Source organism: Gadus chalcogrammus, chromosome 6 (assembly GCF_026213295.1).
Source record: "Gadus chalcogrammus isolate NIFS_2021 chromosome 6, NIFS_Gcha_1.0, whole genome shotgun sequence".
Taxonomy (NCBI): Eukaryota; Metazoa; Chordata; class Actinopteri; order Gadiformes; family Gadidae; genus Gadus; species Gadus chalcogrammus.
This window is the reverse complement of record NC_079417.1, coordinates 210,849-221,741: the sequence shown is the minus strand read 5'-3', so window position 1 is coordinate 221,741 and position 10,893 is coordinate 210,849. Positions and strand designations below refer to the sequence as shown.

At 54.4% G+C, this 10,893-nt stretch overlaps 1 protein-coding gene across 2 annotated transcripts in view; it reads right to left on the bottom strand.

The window, feature by feature from the left end:
- Window positions 1-2,461: 2,461 nt before the first annotated feature.
- Window positions 2,462-10,893, bottom strand: part of fhl3a (four and a half LIM domains 3a) — a 32,149-nt gene continuing 23,717 nt past the window's right edge. For both annotated transcript variants that reach the window (XM_056592945.1, XM_056592946.1), the window contains 5 exons: window positions 8,372-8,544; window positions 6,391-6,565; window positions 6,016-6,185; window positions 4,466-4,652; window positions 2,462-4,054 (listed from right to left, as the gene is read on the bottom strand). In XM_056592945.1, coding sequence (XP_056448920.1) covers window positions 3,903-4,054; window positions 4,466-4,652; window positions 6,016-6,185; window positions 6,391-6,565; window positions 8,372-8,527 — 840 coding nt within the window. In that variant the 5' untranslated portion in view covers window positions 8,528-8,544 and the 3' untranslated portion in view covers window positions 2,462-3,902. The remainder of the gene's footprint in view (window positions 4,055-4,465; window positions 4,653-6,015; window positions 6,186-6,390; window positions 6,566-8,371; window positions 8,545-10,893) is intronic.

Here is a 10,893-nt window from a genome sequence, read left to right as displayed (position 1 = left end):
TGCTGATGTGAGCCCCTTTAATGTGGGTCTGACTGGCGTGTGTGTGTCCTTCTTGCACGCACCACAGGCCTCACAGTGCTCCAGAGACACTTCCTGGAATCCGAACCCATGCGGTTGTTCCTAATCATTATCATGGTCATTGTTCTCTCATGTTATTGTGGGTACAAACCAACGGTATTATGAACACATGTCTTGTTCGGTCCGTTGTGCGATAACTAGACGGATGGTCCTGAAGTCCACAGACTACAGACTCCACAGTACCAGGGTGACTAGGCCCATTACCATGGGGACCACGGCCCTGTCCTCAGACCAGTACAGACCAGTACTGTCCTCAGACCAGTACTGTCCCCAGACCAGTACAGACCAGTACTGTCCTCAGACCAGTACTGTCCTCAGGCCAGTACAGACCAGAACTCTCCTCAGACCAGTACTGTCCTAAAACCAGTACAGACCAGTACTGTCCTCAGACCAGTACTGTCCCCAGACCAGTACAGACCAGTACTGTCCTCAGACCAGTACTGTCCTAAAACCAGTACAGACCAGTACTGTCCTCAGAGGGGGGGGACCCACGGTGTCCTCAGAGGGGGGGGACCCACAGTGTCCTCAGAGGGGGGGGACCCACGGTGTCCTCAGAGGGGGGGGACCGAGGGTGTCCTCAGAGGGGGGGGACCACAGTGTCCTCAGAGGGGGGGGGACCCAGGGTGTCCTCAGAGGGGGGGGACCCACGGTGTCCTCAGAAGGGGGGGGGGGGGGGACCACAGTGTCCTCAGAGGGGGGGGACCCAAGGTGTCCTCAGAGGGGGGACCCACGGTGTCCTCAGAAGGGGGGGGGGACCACAGTGTCCTCAGAGGGGGGGGGGACCACAGTGTCCTCAGAGGGGGGGGGGACCACAGTGTCCTCAGAGGGGGGGGGGGACCACAGTGTCCACAGAGGGGGGGGGGGACCAGTGTCCTCAGAGGGGGGGGGGGACCACAGTGTCCTCATAGGGCGTCTTCACCTCACAGCTTCTGTTGTGATAACAAGCTCCTCTGATCCACTTCACATCAACTTCACTCCTACTGCAGGGCGAGAGAGAGAGAGAGGGAGGGCGAGAGAGAGAGGGAGGGCGAGAGAGAGAGAGAGAGAGAGAGAGAGAGAGAGGGGGAGAGAGAGAGAGAGAGAGAGGAGGGAGAGAGAGAGGGAGAGAGAGAGAGACAGAGAGAGAGAGAGCGAGAGAGAGAGAGAGGAGGGAGAGAAAGAGAGAGAGAGAGAGAGAGAGAGAGAGGAGGGAGAGAGAGAGAGAGGGAGAGAGAGAGACAGAGAGAGAGAGAGAGAGAGAGAGAGACAGAGAGAGACAGAGAGAGAGAGAGAGAGAGAGAGAGAGAGAGAGAGAGAGAGAGAGAGAGAGAGAGAGACAGAGAGAGACAGAGAGAGAGACAGAGAGAGACAGAGAGAGAGACAGACAGAGAAAGAGGAGACAGAGAGAGGGGGACAAAAGGAAAGAGAGGGAGGGGGGAGAAGGAGGAGGGGAGGATAGAGGAGGGAGGAGGACCGTGCAGCGTCTCTCTCTAGAGACGTGTCTTCTGGGCTGCAGAGAGGACGGTCACATCTGGACGTCTCCAGCTCTGCCACCTCCTCCCACCTCCTCCCACCTCCTGCCACCTCCTTCCACCTCCTGCCACCTCCTCCCACCTCCTGCCACCTCCTGCCACCTCCTTCCCTTAACTCCAAGGCGCGGCGTATGGCGGTAGCCTCGCTGTGAGGAGCACGTCTGGGGCAGCTCCAGATGTGCTCCCCCCTCCCCCTCCTCTCCCTCTCTCTCCCACACTATTTTCTCCCTCTCGCTTTCCCCTCCTCCATGTGAGCCAGAACTCTCTCTCTCCTTTTTTGGTGAAAATATCTGAGTGTCTTAGAGAGGTGGGGGAGGGCGGGGGAGGGGGGAGAGAGGGGCGGAGCCAGACGTTCCTGTTTGTTATTGGCTCATGTGTACTTCATCAGAACTGTGAAACAGTCTAGTCAGCATAAACACAGCTCTGTCTCACACACACACACACACACACACACACACACACACTCAGTACACAACTACACCCCACCCCCCCACACACTTACACAATCCACACACACAATACTGAGGCGTGTGAGGCTCCATTCCTCTTCCATTTCTAAACACACTGACACTCGCGCTAGTAAAGAACTCTCCTTCAACAACGCTCCACACAAACCAACACACACAGACACACACACACACAAACCCACACACACAGACACACACACACACACACAAACCCACACACACACAGACATACACACACATCTCTCACCGATGCACACACACGGACAAATTCACACACCTAGAACCTTAGAACTAACAAAGACATGGACACACAAATAAAGACACACACAAATACATATGCAAACACACACACACACACACACACACACACACACACACACACACACAGTCTGAGTCATTAAAAAGGGTTGTGTACGCATTCATTTATTTGAGGACTTCACAAATGAACGAGGTGAATCGCCCAACATCCACTCTGACTCTCAGGCATCAAAGATCAAATAAAGCAAAAAAAGGATTTCTTAAGTATTCATTTTTTTCCCACATATAACCGTCCAACTTACAAAGAAAGCCATCAACACATCATCATACACAGGTTATTATGCATTATGCAGTCTGTAAAAAAGCTTTTAAAAAAGAAACACATCCAGCCTTATGGGCCATCCTGCAGCTATCTGAGAGGCTCTGAGCCACAGTGAGGAATAGAACCAGTGTCCCCCAGTGGTGGGAGGCAGGACCCCCTGGGGGCGGGGCCAGGGGCCCTGGGGGGCGGGGCCCTGCAGTCGGACACAGGCAGTGGTCACGTTTGGGCCGGGCTAGGGGTGAGGGTGTTGGGTCTATCTCCCGCTCCAACAGGACTAGTGGATCAGGGGTAGTGGATCACTGAGTGGATCTATAGTAGTGGATCACTCAGTGGATCTGGAGGAGTGGATCCCTCAGTGGATCTGGAGGAGTGGATCACTGAGTGGATCTATAGTAGTGGATCACGTAGTGGATCACTCAGTGGATCCCTCAGTGGATCTGGAGGAGTGGATCCCTCAGTGGATCTGGAGGAGTGGATCACTGAGTGGATCTATAGTAGTGGATCACTCAGTGGACCCCTCAGTGGATCTGGAGGAGTGGATCCCTCAGTGGATCTGGAGGAGTGGATTACTGGGTGGATCTGGAGGAGTTGATCACTCAGTGGATCTAGAGCAGTGGATCACTGTGTACTAGGGCTCTCTAAGGGTCATAGATGGATGAAGATAGAGGACACATGACAATAAACATTAAACGTTAACTGAAATAAAAAAAAGCTTCAATAAGCGTTGAAGCGGCAGTTAGAACGGCCAGTAGTTCACTCAGCATCACCAACACACGGGATCAGGACATTCACTCTCTATACTCTTAAAGTGTTGGGGGGGTGGGGGGTGCATAGTTGATTCTCAGGATGGGGATCTTCAAAAGCAGAAGGGTAATATATGTTACATTTATGTCATGTATGTAATATGTCACGTATGTTACAACAATGTGACATTAGTTTAAAAAATAAAGCGCTCCTTGAATGATTTCATCAAGGAATAGTTATTTGGCAAGAAGAGGACTTGAAGGATAAAACGTGTGTGTATAAGGTGTGTGTGTGCTTTTTTTGCGCGCGTGTGTGTGTGGGTGTGTGCGTGTGTGTATGTGCGTGTGTTTGCGTTTCGTAATCCCTGTGATTTTTGGGGATTACTGGGGTACCTGGCAGGGGTGGGGGGGGGGAGAGAGAGAGAGAGAGAGAGAGAGAGAGAGAGAGAGAGAGAGAGAGAGAGAGAGAAAGAGAGAGCGGGTGAGAGCGGGTGAGGGAGAGAGAGAGAGCGGGTGAGAGATATTATAGGCTGCTGTTGCACTCGCGGCAGAGGATGCGGTCCCCGTCGGGGAAGAAGCCGGCCCCCACCAGGGTGACGGAGCAGGCGGTGCAGGTGAAGCAGCTCTGGTGCCACTGCCGCTCCTCGAACGACACGTACTTCCCCCCGCCGAAGCCTGCGGAGAACCAGACCGTCAGAACCGGGCCGCTCGGAACCGGACCAGACCAGACCGTCAGAACCAGACCGTCAGAACCGGACCGCTCGGAACCGGACCGCTCGGAACCCGACCGCTCGGAACCGGACTGGGAGAGAGACAAAGAGAGAGAGAGAGAGAGAGAGAGAGAGAGAGAGAGAGAGAGAGAGAGAGAGAGAGAGAGAGAGAGAGAGAGAGAGAGACGGAGAGAGAGAGGGAGAGAGGGAGAGAGAGAGAGAGAGAGAGAGAGAGAGAGAGAGAGAGAGAGAGAGAGAGGGAGAGGGAGAGAGAGACGGAGACATAGACAGAGAGAGAGACAGAGACAGAGACAGAGAGAGAGAGAGAGAGAGAGAGAGAGAGAGAGAGACAGAGACAGAGCAGCAGGAGGTGTACCTGTGATGGGCTTGGAGCAGGCCTCACACTTCTTGGAGTAGAGGCTGCTGAAGCACTTGAGGCAGTAGGGGACGTCGTCCCGGGAGGTGAAGTGCTGTCCCGCCAGCTGGCTCTGGCAGCTGGTGCACACGAAGCACTCCTTGTGCCAGGGCTCGTCCCGGTACGTCACGCCCCCCTTGGCCAGGGTCTGGAACCAGGAGGGGGTCAATGGGGGCCTGGGGGTCCCTGCTCTGACCAGGGGCCACTGCCTGGGGGGTCCACTCTCTTGGGGGTTTAGTCCCTTGGGGGTCCACTCTCTTTGGGGTTTAGTCCCTTGGGGGTCCACTCTCTTGGGGGTTTAGTCCCTTGGGGGTCCACTCTCTTGGGGGTTTAGTCCCTTGGGGTCCACTCTCTTTGGGGTCCACTCCCTTGAGGGGCCACTGCCTGGGGGGTCCACTCTCTTGGGGGGTCCACTCTCTTGGGGGATAGTCCCTTGGGGGTCCACTCTCTTGGGGGTCCACTGCCTGGGGGGTCCACTCTCTTTGGGGGTCCACTCTCTTGGGGGTCCACTCTCTTGGGGGGTATATACCACTAGAAATGCACTAGAGCTGTTCTGCACCTCCCCCCTGATCACCGAGGGTTAGGCCCATGGTTCTGGTTCTGGAGGGGTGGAGGAGGGACCTTTAGCAGCACTGGACTAACCCAGGAGGGAGGGTGGAGGTTCTACAGGAGGGTGAACGGGTGGAGGTTCTACAGGAGGGTGGAGGGGTGGAGGTTCTACAGGAGGGTGAGGTTCTACCGGAGGGTGAAGGGGTGGAGGTTCTACCGGAGAGTGAATGGGGTGGAGGTTATACAGGAGGGTGAAGGGGTGGAGGTTCTACAGGAGGGTGGAGGGGTGGAGGTTCTACCGGAGGGTGAAGGGGTGGAGGTTCTACAGGAGGGTGAAGGGGTGGAGGTTCTACAGGAGGGTGAAGGGGTGGAGGTTCTACCGGAGGGTGAAGGGGTGGAGGTTCTACAGGAGGGTGAAGGGGTGGAGGTTCTACCGGAGGGTGAAGGGGTGGAGGTTCTACAGGAGGGTGAAGGGGTGGAGGTTCTACAGGAGGGTGAAGGGGTGGAGGTTCTACCGGAGGGTGAAGGGGTGGAGGTTCTACAGGAGGGTGAAGGGGTGGAGGTTCTACAGGAGGGTGAAGGGGTGGAGGTTCTACCGGAGGGTGAAGGGGTGGAGGTTCTACAGGAGGGTGAAGGGGTGGAGGTTCTACAGGAGGGTGAAGGGGTGGAGGTTCTACAGGAGGGTGAGGTTCTACCGGAGGGTGAAGGGCTGGAGGTTCTACAGGAGGGTGAAGAGGTGGAGGTTCTACAGGAGGGTGAAAGGGTGGAGGTTCTACTGGAGGGTGAAGAGGTGGAGGTTCTACAGGAGGGTGAAGGGGTGGAGGTTCTACCGGAGGGTGAAGGGGTGGAGGTTCTACAGGAGGGTGAAGGGGTGGAGGTTCTACAGGAGGGTGAAGGGGTGGAGGTTCTACCGGAGGGTGAAGGGGTGGAGGTTCTACAGGAGGGTGAAGGGGTGGAGGTACCTTTTTACAGCGGGTGCAGCGCGGGGCGAACTTGTCCTCGTAGCAGGGCACGCAGTAGTGCTCGTCCTTGTCGGGGATGAAGGACTTGGAGCCGATTGGCTGCTCACAGCTGCTGCAGGTGAAGCAGCTCTCGTGCCAGGTGGAGCCGCCGTACTCCAGCTTCCTGCTTCCTGCAGAGGGGGCGGGGTTTAGCAGGGCAGGGTTCTATGGGAGGCGTTACAGGATATTGAACAGCAATTCCACGCCACCATAACCACCATACTCCAAGGGCCACCCAGGTTCCTCCCAACACTGGAATATACCAACCTGCTCCCGGTCAGACCCCGCCCCCCGCCCCCCTCCCCGGGCTCGAGTTAGACCCCACCCCCTCCTCACCGGGCATCACAGTCTGGTCGCAGGCCACGCATTTGGAGGAGAACTCGCTGCAGTAGCAGTCGTTGCAGAGCAGCGCCTCCTCCTGGCTGGTGAAGGGCTCGTCGGCCAGAGAGCGCTCGCAGCGGAAGCAGCGGAAGCAGTGCTCGTGGTAGTGGCGGTCCTCGTAGAACAGCTCCTATAGGGCGGGGTTAGAGAGGAGTCTTAACCAATGAGGTGGCGGTCCTCGTAGAACAGCTCCTATAGGGCGGGGTTAGAGAGGAGTCTTAACCAATGAGGTGGCGGTCCTCGTAGAACAGCTCCTATAGGGCGGGGTTAGAGAGGAGTCTTAACCAATGAGGTGGCGGTCCTCGTAGAACAGCTCCTATAGGGCGGGGTTAGAGAGGAGTCTTAACCAATGAGGTGGCGGTCCTCGTAGAACAGCTCCTATAGGGCGGGGTTAGAGAGGAGTCTTAACCAATGAGGTGGCGGTCCTCGTAGAACAGCTCCTATAGGGCGGGGTTAGAGAGGAGTCTTAACCAATGAGGTGGCGGTCCTCGTAGAACAGCTCCTATAGGGCGGGGTTAGAGAGGAGTCTTAACCAATGAGGTGGCGGTCCTCGTAGAACAGCTCCTATAGGGCGGGGTTAGAGAGGAGTCTTAACCAATGAGGTGGCGGTCCTCGTAGAACAGCTCCTGTAGGGCGGGGTTAGAGAGGATTCTTAACCAATGAGGTGGCGGTCCTCGTAGAACAGCTCCTGTAGGGCGGGGTTAGAGAGGATTCTTAACCAATGAGGTGGCAGTGTAACGTTTGTGTGTTTGAAATGTTGGAGCCAGCTTCGATCTGGTTGCTTCCCCCACACAATTAATAGCGACCACTAGCCCGCTAGCTTCAATCAGACGAGCGCGTGGCCCGGTTAGCCTGCTAGCTTCAATAAGACATGCGTGTGGCCCGGTTAGCCTGCTAGCTTCAATGATACAAGCGTGTGGCCCTGTTAGCTTGCTAGCTTAAATAAGACAAGCGTGTGGCCAGGTTAGCCTGTTAGCTTCAATAAGACGAGCTGTGGCCCAGTTAGCCATGCATGCTAGCTTAAATGAGCTATGCTGATTGTCTACAACACTTTAACATTTCCTCAGGAGTTGTCCTATTAAAGCAGGATCCCGTTGCCTTGATTCCAGGGCCCAGCAGACCTCCCTTCACAGGGGCCGCTTCACGACCTGCGACTCAACGGGTTTACAGTCAGTGCAGGTTGAGGGTATGACTGCGTGTGGAAGCAGCCTTTAGCGCGTTGCACCGCAGTCGACCTATAGAAACCCAGCATCCACCACAGTCGAACTATAGAAACCCAGCATCCACCGCAGTCGACCAATAGAAACCCAGCATCCAGTAATGAGGACCAGTCAATAACATCAGCCACCCTGAGTGCAATGCCCTCAGCCAGATCATTCTTTAGGGTTTATAATTTAATTTGGGGGTACTACCAGAATAGGATGACATGCCTGTGTATTAAAAACACCGCTTATTAATCGCACACACTTAATTTCTGCGAAATCAATTTCAGCGTCTTTCAAAAACGATCAGTTCTGTATCATGGCGCTTTAAGGACCGCCTCCCGAGTAGCCAGGTCTGCTGTGATTGGTCGAACGCTTTGTATGTGTGTCGGCAAATTCAACCCCCCCAGAAGCTGTAAAAATTGCGGGTAACCGGGACTTGTGCACTTCAGCACCGACCACTGCACACTGACGTCCCACCGTCAGGAAGTAAAGTGAGCGGCAACGAGCTGTTTCCCGCCCTCATTGAGGGGCGGTCTGGGTGGCGCGAATACTCCCCCTGGCTCGGACTGAGATTTTTCTTGCTTAGCAGACGTGAACCATGTACACATACATGATATCCCCCCTTTAACATCCCGTGTGTCAACCTCTCCTGAAGGACATGTGACTGAACCCAGAGAGAACAACGTCGTTGAAGGACTGAACCGAACCAGACTCATCAGTGACCCCCTCACCCGGGCGTCGTGGGCGATGAGCTCCTTGCACTCGTCGCAGGTGTTGGAGAAGAGGCTGTCGTAGCAGGGGATGCAGTGAGGCCGCTCCTCCGACTGGATGTACTTGCGGCCGTACAGGGACTCCTTGCAGTGGGCGCAGTCGAAGCGGTCCGCCATCTTGGATCAAGCTGCGTCTGAAAGGGAGGAAGCAGGGAAACCGTGAGGCAGCGGGATGGGAGGGGGGTGGGTACTGTGTTCTCAGTTTGGTTCCCTGTTCTCTGCTGGGTTCTGTGTTCTCAGCTTGGTTCCCTGTTCTCTGCTGGGTTCTGTGTTCTCAGCTTGGTTCCCTGTTCTTTGCTGGGTTCTGTGTTCTCTGCTGGGTTCTGTGTTCTCAGCTTGGTTCCCTGTTCTCTGCTGGGTTCTGTGTTTTCAGCTTGGTTCCCTGTTCTCTGCTGGGTTCTGTGTTCTCCCTGGGCTCCTGCGCTCCCTATTAGGTCAGCAGAACGTCCTGTCAGCTCGTCAGACACAACAGGAAGATCTCAAACAAGGGCTCCCAGCGAGAACCAGAGAACAGGAGGAGGAGAGGAGGGGGAGAGGAGGAGAGGAGTGGGGAGGAGAGGTGTGGAGAGGAGGAGGAGAACAAACAGCTGCCGGATAACCCACCTCTCCGACTCAGTAGTTGGAAGATGGGAGAAACGAGAGAAGTGCTGACAGAGTTCAACTCCAAAAAACAGAGAGAGAGAGAGAGAGAGAGAGAGAGAGAGAGAGAGAGAGAGAGAGAGAGAGAGAGAGATGGGGGGGGAGAGGGGGGGGAGAGAGAGAGAGGAGGGATAGAGAGGGGAGAGAGGGAAGGGAGAGAGAGAAGGGAGAGAGAGACAAAGGGAGCATCAGAGATACACAGACACTGACAGGAAGAGAACAAGAACAATTCATGGGTTGTAATAAAAAGTGTATAAACTTTTTATTGCAGGGCAGTGAAAGTGATGTGTGTTTATGTTAGAGCGCCTTTGCGCCTATGAAATGGATGTGTGAGTGTGTGTTTGCTAGTGCGTGTACACGTGTGTCAGCAGACAGAAAGGTACTCTCTGTTTCAGAGGAGATGTGTGCTGCTGAGAGACACCTGCAGTACACAAGTACACATACTGTACACAAGACTATACACATGTACACATACTGTACACATGTACACAATACTGTACACATGTACATGTCAGGAGTGAGCGTGCACGGTTCAGTGTTTAAGAGGAGCCAGGAGTCTCTGGTTTGAATCATCTTCTGTCTTGAGCAAGGCATTTCTTTTCAGTGTATGTGTTCAGTGCATGGCTGACGTGGACTAGCATGTTCACACATGCAAACACACACGCACACACACGTATATATACTGTGTATGAATGATGGTATGAAGACACAATTTAGCAGACAACTCACCAGGCCACTGACGCTAATACACACACACACACACACACACACACACACACACACACACACACACACACACACACGTGTCTGTCAGCAGCTGTTCCACGAGTCTCTCTTCATGAGTTGGACATGGACAGAGGGAGGAACACCTTCGTGTTTCTACTACAGGATGAACCACTAGGAGCAGGCAGAGCTACACTGCCCATAGAGAGAGAGGACTCATCCTGCTCTCCTCTGAACAGAGAGAGGACTCCTCTCTCTCTCTGTTCAGAGAGAGAGGAGTCCTCTCTCTGAACAGAGGACAGAGAGAGTACTCCTCTCTCTCTCTGTTCGAAGGAGAGCAGGATGAGTCCTCTCTCTCGATGTTCAGAGAGAGAGAGGAGTACTCTATCTGAACAGAGAGAGGACTCGTCCAGCTCTCCTCTGAACAGAGAGAGGACAGAGAGAGGACTCATCCTGCTCTCGTCTTAACAGAGAGAGGACTCCTCTCTCTCTCTGAACATCGAGAGAGAGGACTCGTCTCTCTGTCCTCTGTTTAGAGAGAGGACTCCTCTCTCGATGTTCAGAGAGAGAGAGGAGTACTCTCTCTCTCTGAACAGAGAGAGGACTCGTCCTGCAGTCCTGGTAACCCCACAAGCCCGTGGTTCTGTTTACACTCCCTGTTGGTGGGTCTCATATCTCTCCATCTAAGGACGGAATGGATTCCACCGTCTGAAACCCCGTCAGGCCGGCTTCAGGCTTCAGGCTCCAGGCTCCAGGCTCTCTATGGTTCATTTCATCGTGTTTATTTTGTCTTCTATTTTATTTATTCTTGATCTTTGTATTATTTTCTACTTATCCTTTGTGGTATTTAAATCCATTATCTCTGAGTACCGCCTGATGGCTGTTGATGGTTGTTTTTGCCCTGGGGTTGAGGAACGAGGTCTTCTAGATCTAGATCTAGTTCAGTGTGCTGCAGCTCTACATGATGGACCCGTTCTCCATTCTGTAAGATGGCACACGTCATCAGTCTGAGCAACGTGACTCACGCCCAGCTCTTATCTAGCGTCTGGACGAGGGTGTGGCCGGCCCACTGCCAGAAGGTGACAGGTGAGTGGGAGGGGCGTAGCCAGCGGGGGGTGGTC